Source organism: Morone saxatilis, unplaced genomic scaffold (assembly GCF_004916995.1).
Source record: "Morone saxatilis isolate NCDOM2014 unplaced genomic scaffold, NCSU_SB_2.0 Contig6, whole genome shotgun sequence".
Classification (NCBI taxonomy): domain Eukaryota; kingdom Metazoa; phylum Chordata; class Actinopteri; family Moronidae; genus Morone; species Morone saxatilis.
This window is the reverse complement of record NW_023340206.1, coordinates 384,269-396,516: the sequence shown is the minus strand read 5'-3', so window position 1 is coordinate 396,516 and position 12,248 is coordinate 384,269. Positions and strand designations below refer to the sequence as shown.

General features: G+C 41.0%; 2 protein-coding genes across 5 annotated transcripts in view; both read left to right on the top strand.

The window, feature by feature from the left end:
* Nucleotides 1-6,049, top strand: part of ddx4 (DEAD (Asp-Glu-Ala-Asp) box polypeptide 4) — an 8,332-nt gene extending 2,283 nt beyond the window's left edge. For 2 of the 4 annotated variants that reach the window (XM_035677828.1, XM_035677826.1), the window contains 17 exons: nucleotides 457-516; nucleotides 990-1,034; nucleotides 1,122-1,148; nucleotides 1,299-1,358; nucleotides 1,516-1,551; nucleotides 1,633-1,668; nucleotides 1,777-1,815; nucleotides 1,906-2,048; nucleotides 2,679-2,831; nucleotides 2,900-3,054; nucleotides 3,181-3,310; nucleotides 3,394-3,560; nucleotides 3,658-3,803; nucleotides 4,560-4,659; nucleotides 4,728-4,998; nucleotides 5,428-5,532; nucleotides 5,651-5,737. In XM_035677828.1, the coding sequence (XP_035533721.1) occupies nucleotides 457-516; nucleotides 990-1,034; nucleotides 1,122-1,148; nucleotides 1,299-1,358; nucleotides 1,516-1,551; nucleotides 1,633-1,668; nucleotides 1,777-1,815; nucleotides 1,906-2,048; nucleotides 2,679-2,831; nucleotides 2,900-3,054; nucleotides 3,181-3,310; nucleotides 3,394-3,560; nucleotides 3,658-3,803; nucleotides 4,560-4,659; nucleotides 4,728-4,998; nucleotides 5,428-5,532; nucleotides 5,651-5,737 (1,760 nt within the window). Of the gene's footprint in view, nucleotides 1-456; nucleotides 517-989; nucleotides 1,035-1,121; nucleotides 1,149-1,298; nucleotides 1,359-1,515; nucleotides 1,552-1,632; nucleotides 1,669-1,776; nucleotides 1,816-1,905; nucleotides 2,049-2,678; nucleotides 2,832-2,899; nucleotides 3,055-3,180; nucleotides 3,311-3,393; nucleotides 3,561-3,657; nucleotides 3,804-4,559; nucleotides 4,660-4,727; nucleotides 4,999-5,427; nucleotides 5,533-5,650 lie in introns of all 4 variants that reach the window. The other 2 variants (XM_035677825.1, XM_035677827.1) reach the window with 2 other exon arrangements.
* A 1,063-nt stretch (nucleotides 6,050-7,112) lies between these two features.
* Nucleotides 7,113-12,248, top strand: part of ccdc14 (coiled-coil domain containing 14) — a gene marked incomplete in the record, with an annotated part of 13,049 nt that continues 7,913 nt past the window's right edge. Inside the window, 5 exon segments of the mRNA XM_035678031.1 lie at nucleotides 7,113-7,243; nucleotides 8,395-8,450; nucleotides 8,577-8,652; nucleotides 10,088-10,161; nucleotides 11,192-11,481. Of these exon segments, the coding sequence (XP_035533924.1) occupies nucleotides 7,220-7,243; nucleotides 8,395-8,450; nucleotides 8,577-8,652; nucleotides 10,088-10,161; nucleotides 11,192-11,481 (520 nt within the window).

The window sequence follows — 12,248 nt, the reverse complement described above, 5'->3', positions numbered from 1 at the left end:
CCAAAATGTTGGTTATAGCTACATAAATAATAGAGCTTCAACAGTTGATTAGTTGTCAACTACTAAATAAATGTCAACTATTTTGATAATCGTTTTGAGTCATTAAGTTGTTAAAATGTCCACATTCTCTGATTTCACCTTCTCAAATGTGAATAGTTTGTAGTTTCTCTAGTCCTGTATGATGGTAGACACCTAAAGTGTGCAAAACTATATTTGGGCCTTTAGTCCTCTTAACAATTTACTGTTACACTGATTATGTACTCAAGAAGCAGTGTTGCTGCTTCCAGACAATTAAAACCAGGTATGTGTGGGAGTATGCGTTACTAATGCTTAGATGGGAAGAAGTTGAACCCCCTGGACATTGTAGAAGGAAGCTATTTTTGGTGCTTGAACCTTTTGCTTTATGAGTAGCTTCTCAGCCTTTGTTCTACTGACCCTCTAATTTGTTCTTTACAGATGGCGACAACTGGAACAATACAGCTGTAGAAGGAGGTTTTAGAGGTAGAGGAGGCAGAGGTGAGACATGAACTGTGCTTAACTCACCCACACAAGCCATGCACACACAAACTCTGTTCTGTGTCTCTCTCGCACACACCGTGTTGCCCTGCCTCTCTCTTTTTCTGTCTCTCTGTGTCTTGATTGACTTTCTTCTGCAGTAAGTATTAGTTGCCCAAAAATCACAACGTAAGATGAATGTTATTGGTTATTAAATCAGTATCGGCCACAACAAAAAGATTATCAGTTCTTGTTATTGACCCTGAAGGTCCATATTGGTGCATCTTTGCTTAGGTTTTAGATATGAAGAAATTCATGAGAGAGGATGAAACAGAGGTAGGCTGATAGACACAGGCTTCCAGGGACAATTATCATATAGTCAACCATTTTGGAACAATGTAATGAGCACATACTGCATTGTATTATAAGCAAATTAAGTTGGGGTCAGTCTGTAGTTTGAACTGCATTTTTGAAATCTTGTGTTATTCTATCAGGGCGTGGCAGAGGATTCGGCCGAACGGATCGCGGTGAATTCAGTGGTAATGTTTCATATGTTTGGTTTTGAGACTGATACCAGGTCTATTCTAAGTGCATCTGACTTGTATAAACTGCCTTGATTTTCACAGAGGATGACAATCAAGTGTCTGAAAATGGTAGGTGCTTACCCCCCACACACACATAAAGTACAAAAACATGTTTATGTTTCACTATTGTTTACACCTGGAGTTGTAATTTTATACAAAGCAATAGTTTAATCTACTGTACGTGAGTGTTTGTGTTTCAATACTGAATGTTCTGAACAGGAACAGAGTTTGTGGGAGGAAGCCGAGGCAGAGGAGGCAGAGGAGGAGGTTTCAGATCAGGTATTTTTTGTTTGTCAATCCTGTAATAGTGAAGCAGGAGAGCCTTTTTCTAGATGTTGTTTTTCTAGAATGCTCAGAAATATATCACTATTAAAGTAATCCACTCTTAATGTGAACTGTGAGGAGCAGATCATTAACTGTTGATAATATATTGAAGGTGGTGACCAAGGTTGCAGAGGAGGATTTGGAGGAGGTAAGTGAGGAATCATTTAATCTTATGGAAGAGTCATTGTTTAATGTTTGTCAGTGTTGAGTGTGTCTTGTTTTGTTGCAGGCTACCGTGGAAAAGATGAGGAGGTCTTTTCTCAACGTTAGTAGTAGTTTAAAAAAAAAAGTATCTTATAATTAACTGAATGATTTTAGCCATTTAGTTTGGATTTAAGTTTTCACTCTTGTGATTTATGTGTGTCTGATACAGGGGAAGATAAAGAATATAAGGATGCAAGCGATGGTGAAAGTAAGTTAATAAACTGTTCAATGCAGTCCTGCAGTATGGACAAGCTTGTTCCAATCCTGCACCACAAAGAATTTCTGTTCCAACCCACAGGACCGAAGGTCACATATATTCCCCCAACCCTCCCTGAAGATGAAGACTCCATTTTTGCCCACTATGAGACGGGCATCAACTTTGACAAGTATGATGACATCCTGGTGGATGTCAGTGGAGCCAATCCACCACAGGCTATAATGGTGAGAAGAAATGGGAAGTTATTTCATTAATTAGTTAATAAACACTTAGTCTTACATTTGACGATTTGCTGTGTCTCTTTGTAGTAGCTGGCTAGTAAAAATAATAAATGAAAGATGCTTTAGTAAGTGATGATGGAGGGGCATTTTACATTTTATAGATTGATTTGATAGAATCTTGCCAGAGTTTATATTTGTTGACGAAACGGGGTCTTAAAAAATCTAAAATCCAATAATTTATTTTTTAGGTAAATTAAAATGTCTTATAATGTTTTTAAATATGATGGTGACAGGTCTTAAAATTGATAGGATTACTGAAGTTAACGTTACTTGTAAAAAGTTGTATTTTTCAGTCTTGCTTGTGACATACGACTAATACAGACTAATAGACACATAAAAACACAAGTGTAAATGCTCATAAAGGTGTAGAGTTGATGTACAACTATAAATCAGCTTTAAACTTGACAACTGAAATAAAAGGCAGCATGTTTACAAGGGTGTAAAATCGCAATGCTCAAAAACATTCTAACCACCGACAACCGAATACAAGTGGATTCTGACATGAAGCTGTTTTATGTTGAAGCTGTTGTATAAGTGATAGATGGTATTTAGCTTCTTTTTTTCTCCCTTCAGACTTTTGATGAGGCAGGATTGTGTGAGTCGCTGAGAAAAACCGTCAGCAAGTCTGGTTATGTGAAGCCAACCCCTGTGCAGAAGCATGGCATTCCAATCATCTCTGCTGGTAGAGATCTCATGGCCTGTGCCCAGACTGGATCTGGTAAAACGGTGAGATGACTGAATCAACCTGTAAGTTTGCTTGTGGACAGAATTTAAATGTATCTTCCTGCCTCCAGGCTGCTTTCCTGCTCCCTATTCTGCAGCAGCTGATGGCAGACGGTGTGGCAGCCAGTTCCTTCAGTGAGCTGCAGGAGCCTGAAGCCATTATCGTGGCTCCTACCAGGGAGCTCATCAACCAGATTTACCTAGAGGCCAGGAAGTTCGCCTTTGGGTATGGTTTGGCTGGTTTAGTCAACGGCTCAATAACCCCTTAATGGCTCAGCAAGATGTTAAAGATGTCATGATGAAGTTGAACATTCTGCTACCTTTTAATCTTAATTTGATCTGACTGTTGTAGGACATGTGTGCGTCCAGTAGTAGTCTATGGTGGAGTCAGCACTGGACATCAAATAAGAGAAATCTCAAGGGGATGCAATGTGCTGTGTGGAACACCAGGGAGACTGTTGGATGTGATTGGAAGAGGAAAGGTAGTCAATTCAGAGATGTTTACATCAGTTTTAGTTTAGCTTTAGTTGAAGGCTTGAATATGCAACTAAACTGTGTGCTCTAGGTTGGGTTGAGTAAGGTGCGGTACTTTGTGCTGGATGAGGCTGACCGGATGTTGGATATGGGTTTTGAGCCTGACATGCGTCGCTTGGTGGGCTCCCCCGGAATGCCATCAAAAGAGGACCGGCAGACGCTGATGTTCAGTGCCACCTACCCTGAGGACATTCAGAGGTCTGCTCCTTCATCAACTACAGCTTTTACAGTTGATAGGGACAGCTGTCCTATCATTGAACTTGACATGTATCAATATGGAAGCATGTTTTTACAGGATGGCAGCAGACTTTCTCAAGACCGACTATTTGTTCTTGGCTGTGGGTGTGGTGGGCGGAGCCTGCAGTGATGTGGAGCAGACGTTTGTCCAGGTCACCAAGTTCTCCAAAAGGGAGCAACTCCTTGACCTCCTCAAGACAACTGGTGAAGTGTTTTTGCAGATATTTAGATCCTCTTGCTTCAGAAAAACCTAAATTTAAGCAAAGACAATAATTTTACTTTTTAAATGACTGTCAGAATAACTGTACTTTAATCCTAACAGCTAAGAATAGACACTTAAGGATGAAAAGGCTGTACAGTACTGTTTGCAAGCACAGCAGACCTCACTCTAAAGCACTGGTTCTCAAACTGTGGGGTGTGGCGTGGATGATTAGGGCAAAGAAATATAGTGTTCCTTTCACTATATTTCTTTCCCTTAATCATCCAGGAGTTGAAGGAATTGATTTATGTAGGGAAAATTAAGTCTAAAAATACAGTAATTTGTCCTTAAAATGTCTTTAAATATGATTTAGAATCTTTCAATAATTGATTGTATAAAGTTATCAATACTTGTCTATAGCTGCATTTTCAGTTTTGCTTTTAAATGTTTATTTGGGAGAAAAACTGAGGAAAAAATGGAATACAAAAAAACCCCAACACAGAACCAACACTTTTTCCTTCATATTGGTTTTTTGCCAGTATGGCTGTGAAAAAGGTAACTTATACTGGTCTCTAAAAGATCTTTAAAAAGTCATAAATGTAACCTGTTGAAACCTGCAGAAATCCTGTATAGAGTAACATGCCTGTAATTAACATCACCAAGTAACTTTGGCATTACTACATCACTTTATGTAGTTTTAAAACAGCTTTCTGCAACTCTTGTAGGACTGAATGCATTACAGCTCAAAATGTAACTTGCAGGAATGGAGCGCACTATGGTGTTTGTGGAGACCAAGAGACAAGCTGATTTCATTGCCACTTACTTGTGCCAGGAAAAGGTTCCTACCACCAGCATTCATGGGTAAGTAGTGTGTCCAGAAATCTGTGTTTTCACTTTAGTGCTGACAGTAATGTGTTGTTGTCTGGCAGTGACCGAGAGCAGCGGGAGCGAGAGCAGGCTCTGGCAGACTTCCGCTCTGGCAAATGTCCAGTCCTGGTGGCAACCTCTGTGGCTGCCCGCGGTCTGGACATTCCAGATGTACAGCACGTGGTGAACTTTGACCTCCCCAACAACATTGACGAATATGTCCACCGTATTGGGAGAACTGGCCGCTGTGGTAACACTGGAAGGGCGGTGTCTTTCTTTGACCCGGATTCTGATGGCCAATTGGCTCGCTCCCTAGTCACAATCCTGTCCAAGGTAAGAGAGCAGTCTACTCCAGAAAGAAATCTGGATACAGGGAGTCTGTGGGGTCTTAAAACGTCTAAATTCCAACAATGTTAAATGTTTTTGTGAAAAATTTGAACAAAACGAAAACCGACATGGAACCAATCAAATTTCTGTAATTTCCTTAGTACTTTTTTTCCCTGATATGAAATATGTGAAATAGGTCTTAAATTGCATTCATAATGGTCTTAAAACAGTCTTAACTTTAACCTGCAGGATAGCACCTACTTTATAATAATCACCCAGGGCCTTTTATTTTGATAAGTAGTAACTGGAATATTCCCCATGAGAAAACATATTCTTCAGTCATTTAAAGTGCAGACATTGTGTATCATTAGGGAGGACTTATAGCACAGTAATTGTTGGGCTTGATTGTTTCCATATTTTGACTGGCATTGACAGGCTCAGCAGGAAGTGCCTTCATGGTTGGAGGATTCTGCGTTCAGCGGCCCTGGTGGCATGGGCATCGCCCCCAGAAAGACATTTGCCTCCTCAGACTCCAGAAAGGTAGCTGGATTGACTTTAATGTTTTTTGTTTGTTTTTTTTGCTATGGAGTATTTGTGATGTCAGTGTAACTGCCTGTCCTAATTTTCTCTTCACTTGTGGTCCTCACTATGTCCTCAGGTCCCACAGGGAGGATCTGTCCAAGACGACAGCGTGCAGAGCCAGTCGGCTGCTCAGACTGCACTTGATGAAGAAGAATGGGATTAGATGGAATATTAGAGCAGCACCCCCACACAGCACTGACCGGAGTTGTTTTTCTTTTCAGATGTTCATCTTGTAGTTTTATCAGCGTTTTTGTTCGAAGAAAAAATGGTTTGTCTCAAGCCAGACAAAGTTGAAAATGTAAAGTGAGATGTTAAACATGTGATCTGTTTGTTTTATTATTTTTATTTTTTAATCATCACTAGCATTCAACATAAGGAAAATCTCACCAAAAGTCAGAACTTAAGACTGTTGTATCCCTATTATTTCTTTTCTACTAGGATAAAGATCACCAATAAATAATTTGTTCAAAGCAAAGTCTACTTTTGTCAATATTTTTTTATTTACTTTATACTCTACTACATTTTAGGGGCAAATATTCTTTTGAATCCATATATCTGATAAATGTAGTTGCTCTACAGATTCAGACAGTGGTGGAATGTAACTAAGTACACTTTTATGCACGTTTTTATTTTGACATCTCAGAGGTAAATATTGTACTTTTATACTTTCCACTACATTCTTCTTACCGCAATAGCCATAGTTACTTTTAGGATCCCAATTTTTCATACTCATTGTGACCAGTGAAAACCACACATCTCCAAATTTGGTGATTGAGTTAATTAGCAGGAAAGTACATTGTGGAAGATGAAAATGTTTTTTCTGTGCTCATAAAAAAGCTGCTGTGGTTCATAAAGGGCAGCATTGCTGTAAATTCTACCCATCAATGTGTAAAGTAAAATGAAACTTACACATTAATGCAACCCAAAAACACCAGATATCATAAAACAATAACAACTTTACTCCCCTGAGAACTTCTACTTTTGATACTAAAATTACATTTTGCTGAAAATACTTATGGTTTTATATGTAGGAGCCTGAGAATCAGCTGAGTACTTCCACAACTGGTCCATGACGAATTAAAGGTATGATTTATCAATGTAAGCAACGTGGTTTTCCCGGCCACACGGTTCAAGTATTTAATAAGCTGTGTAATGAGTAGAACAGTGGTTAATGAAATCATGGTGAAATGAAGCCCTGGGGGTTCCCGGATTCCAGGTTGAGAAGTAATCTGCTGTTTTCGAGCCTCTATGAATGTTGGTGTCTCCATAGTAACGGCCAGGGAGGGACGTACGCACTGTAGTAACGTCCGACAAATGAAACTGACGGAGAAAACGAATTGAAATATTTCTAACACATGGCTATAACAGTTTTGTGTGATTATCCAAACAGGAATCCTTTCTCTGCCATAGGTAACATTTTCAGGGAGAAAGTTCTTCCTGGTCCTGTAGCTCCGCCCACTTCGAGCGGGGCGTGTCATTCTGATTGGTCAACTACATTTTTTTTATTCGTTTCAAACTTGTGCTACGACCCGGAACCTGTATAAACAAATCCTTACATGAAGTTAACAGCTAAGTCTAACAAGTCTCTACTTCGTTTGAAAGCACAGAAAAAGAAGGTGTTAGTTGACTGAAGTTGTCGTTAACCATGAGAGGAACAGCTAAAAGCAAGGTAAGACCGACTACACTGAAAATACACACTGAACTAATGTTAGCTGTTTGTCAGGGTAACAAAGTTACAAAGACATCAGGATATTGTTTGCACGAGTTCTCGGTGGGTTTACTGACTCCATGACGTGGCTTCGATGAAGTGTCACATCGGGTTAACTAAGTGATTTTTAACGTTACATTTCACATTGATATTACCAGATATATAGCAAGAACAAAAGCCTATGGTATTACAGGACCGTTGTGCCTCATTTTCGTGTTAACAATACAAAGTCAAATGTAGTCATATAGCAATTGTCACACTTTTTAAATGTATGAAATGTTTGATCTCTGCATGCAACAGCCACTGCTGGATTCTTCTGCTGGGAAGCCGCAAGCATTTGGGATAGATTCTCATCCCCCCCCCAAGTCTATCAAAGTACTGTTGACAGACTTCCATCACAGATTCAACAAGATTAAATGAAGGTTAACATATCATCGTGCATGTTATAAACATATTTATTAGTTCATTTGTAGTGCTTGACACTGCTATACAGGTGAGCTCAGATGGTAGGACTAAACTGTATAACTGGATCAGCTTACAGAGGGAGGAAGACGTCCTTACCCTCAAATAATCATTTTTGTATCAGGGACTCACCCCCCACAGCCTGCTATGGAATACAATCACTATAGTGTCAGTAAAATACTTGACCCAGTTGCAGTGTATAAACAGAAAACATACACTATATCCATAGCAGCAGTAGTATAATATAGAGTGCAAACACTGGACAAGTAGCTTTTTTAGATCTTAAAGACATTTGGGGATGTGAACATTTTTAAATCAGTTATTCCAGGAGGTAGGGTGACTAATACAAAATGTAATTCTAAACAATAGTGTTTTTTCATGCAACAACACCAGTGATTCTTAGTACCTCATGAAATAACGTTAATAATAATTAATAAAGTTAAGAACTTAAGAAAACAGCCTTCTGAGTATCTTAGTAGCCAAAATTGTCCCTCTAAAATCTGTCTCAAGAAAAAATTGGTCACGGCTGCTAAGAATAAATGGTGTTAATACATGTCTGGAGGGAATCTCTCCAATGTCCAGATAAATGAAATACTACAGCCTTATGTGTTGAACATGCTTGTGACTGTGGTGTGTTGGCTGACTGGCAGGTGGTGACATCAGGAAGGCTGGCAGGAAGAGTCAAAGTCCAGCCAGCCAAGAGACGGTGAGTGCGCTAACATTTATTCACCTTTTTTAAAACTTTATTACTGTACACTTTAATACACTGTATGTTATTGTGGGCACTCCTCTGACCATTCTGTGCTGTGCTCCTCCCTACTTGTGTTGATAGAGTGACTCTAAGTCCAGGACCAGCAACCTGCCCTGAGCCAGCCTACTCTCTGTACTCCACAGATTCTGAAGACCAGGTAATGAAAAAAGCTGTTCCCATTTTGAGCAGGATAATGATGCAGGTGAACACAGCAGGTACAGCTACAGGAATCAATCATTTCCAAAAATGCTTGAAAAAATGTGACTTCTTGACATCAGGGATTATACAATCTGTGTGGTGTCCTTTTAAAGAGTTCAGCCCCTATATAACAGCTTGTCATCAATAAACCATCCATAACTACTCCATGCCATTCCCACCCCACTTCCAAAAACAAGTGGAGGCCTCAAAATCAATAAGACACATGTTCAAACATCATAGCCTGCCAAAATATCCCAACCGGTACTCAGCAATGGGATGGATTCCACACATTTACCAAGACAATCCACTTTAAAAAAACAATTGTTGAAATTTCTGACCCAATCTGATACTGTTAAACGGCATAACCCTATGGCCCCTCCCCTCCTTCCGGCTTGAGCGAGGCCAGTTATAGGCCTGTGGGCCAAGTGGGCCGTGTCATATATGAAGCCCTGAAAACACCACAATACGCATACAGCACACGTTGTAAATTTAACAAAAAACGTCCTTCTAGGGAATTAACAAATCGACTTCCCAGATTGGAACACAGCCCCACTCAAAGACCCATTCACGATTAAAAGTGTGCTGTTGCACATCGTCCTAAAACGCCCCCCAGAACGCCCCCAAGACACCGTATGAAACCGACATATACAAAATTGTAAGCAGTGTCTACTCAATGATGGAACCACCAAAAAAATCCCTCCTTGGAACCCCATAAACCAACCCAACAGGCAAATTCCACCAATTTCTAATATACGTGGTTATTCGCGCTTGTAATTGAAACGAACTCCTTCGAGGAATTTATCAGAGTCACTTCAAAATTGGTCCAGTACAATCAACAACAAAAGCCTGCAGATGAAAAAAGTTTGTGAACCAAAGTCCCCGCCATAACACATCCTCAATACTTCATGTACATGCCCCATCCCAATGAAAACCCTCACATGTGAAAGAGTCCCGCGCCCTGAACAACGACACATGAACAATATCAGGTATAGTGGATACCGCCACCTACCTGCAAACAAGGAAGTAAACACGCAGGCGATTTTGACCGATGTACGTGACATTTTGATGTATGGTCCCCGCCACGTGTTTAACGCCGGCCAGTGAACCGCCCCCGCAGCACAACCTTAGTTCCAGCTTAAATATTATGATTAGATCATATTATATTAAGTCATTATGTACTTATTTAGTTTACAAAACTAAAAGAGCCCCATCGAAAAAATGTTTTCCCCTTGTACAGAACCTTTGAACAGAAATGTCCGTCCACCGTGAGGATGTTTACAATGAAAAACCAATTTATGATAAAGAAGGTCATATAGATTTAAATCAATCACATGACAGAAAGGACTTGAAAACGTGAACAGTAGGAATTCACACTTGTCTTGTCCTCTCCCAAGGTCACCCTCTCTCCATCAAAGGTCTGGACCGAAATGGCTGCCTTGAGGCATGTCTTCAGCCTGCAGAAGGCAAGGCATAACATAAATCGGCCCATGAAAGCCGAACCACAGTTGATTGATGTGTTTTTTATTTGTTTACTATAGAAGAATATAATCAACAGTTATCCAAAACTCCCATTATTCCCTGATGACTGTGTGTTGTGTGCTGTGTGTGGAGTGTGTTGTGGTTGTGTGGGGTGTGTGAATCCCATGCCAACGCCTCCCCCAGAGCAGCTGAATGGGTGACAAACCAAATCAGACCATCCTACCTCACTGGTTAAAGGCCGTCAAGAAAACTAACCCTACACGACAGGTAAGTGGTGTTTAAAGAGTTTAGTTCATCCGACATAAACACCACGCCAATCTTCACAAGCAAGGCCTGCTGCTGGTTCCCACAGAACCCTTTAATTGGCCAGATCAGATACCTTAGGAACAAGCCAACCAGCCGAAGTAAACCCCGCCATGAAAACATCCCCCAAAGAAAGAAGCGAACATAAAAGTCCACCCACCGAATTCAATAGACCTGTTCACCACTGACCACACTGCCAAAAGAAAATCAACCTGCTGTCTGAATCCTGTCATGAAAGTGCCCGAATCAAAATGAAAAGAAATTCAATCAATCCAGAGATTCGACTGAAAAAATCGACGGGGTCCTTTCCTCAACCGAACCAAATCAATCAAGTTAGGGGGAAGCCCTAAGAGAAATATAGAGTTCAAAAAGCAACCCTATTCTGCCTCCCCCTGTGTTTATAAAAAACAAAACATTCAAGCGATAAAACCACAAAAAACATACCATGAATATCTATCAATTCCCTGAAAGAGAGAAATATAAACTTTGTACACCACGGACCATACAAAGTAAAAAATTGGGTGCCTGAAATGACTCAAATATGAAGCGCATCGTATTAAGAGAACTTACAGAGGATTTGGGTCAATAATAAAAGACAACAGACTTGGCCCCAGGAGGAATTGGTAGTGATTACGGATGATCAGGAGCTTACCCCATGGTTGGGCCCAACCCTTGCCTAGTGTGCTCAATCTCCCCCTCATCTCCACCCTCAAAAGGGGCCCCAGGAAAGGACTTCAAGCAGTTCCAGCGGCACCAGACGCCCACGACATCCAAGAAGCAACCCACGTCAACCCCCCTGCTGTCAGCGCACACTCCAAGGCCCGTAAGCCCACCCACCTCCAGAAACCGAACCTCAACACCCCGCCGCAGTCCCACCTTACCTGCGCACACCACCAAACATTCCCCGCACCCTCCACCCGACACTCCAACCCCTCAACCATCCCCACTTTAGACCCACGCCTCTCCCCCAAGACCGAACTGCCCGTCCTGACCCCGAAAGCCCTGCGTAACACGGACCCCCTGAAAAGGCAGATTTGAACAAAAAGGAGGGACTCTGTTCCCCAGTGAAAAGATCATAAATCACCCAAAGCACGCCCCACTAAGACACACACATCACCAGCGTCACACCCCAACCACAAACCCACACTGTACCATGAAGTACGTAAACACCCGCTGGATCCGGGACAGGTTGAAAAAGTCCCTCAGGATGCCACAACAGCATGGAAGGACTTGCACCAGAAAACCCAGAAGTGAAATGAAGAACGTTCCCAGAAAATCTCTGGAAACTTCCAAGCCCTCAATCACCGAACCAAAGTAAACCTGAATCAGCAACCACCACAAGTTACGTTGTTAACCTAAACTGCTTCACCTCCCAATTGTAGGACCCGGCCCTTGCAGATGTCTGTGTAACACCCTCCAGTGGCTTCCCCATTCTAAAGCAAGGTTTTCCTTTTACACTGCCGAGTGAACCTGGCATGAACAAAACCAACATGAAAACACTACGTGTTCACCACAGGATCTGAAGTATCAAAACAGACAGATCCTGCTTTAACATCATTGTTCCAAGAAAAACAATTCCTTAAGTCTTGGATCCATTCATACCTTTATCAGTTATCAGAAAAAAAGGCTTGTTGAAAGAACTTTTATTGAAGCCTGCTATGTAAGCTTAAACCCATCCAACTAAAAGTTACTAATAATGTATGAGTCAATTTTTCTTAGAAATAAATTTTCCCAACTTTGCATTACTTACTAATCCCTACGTCAACACCAGTA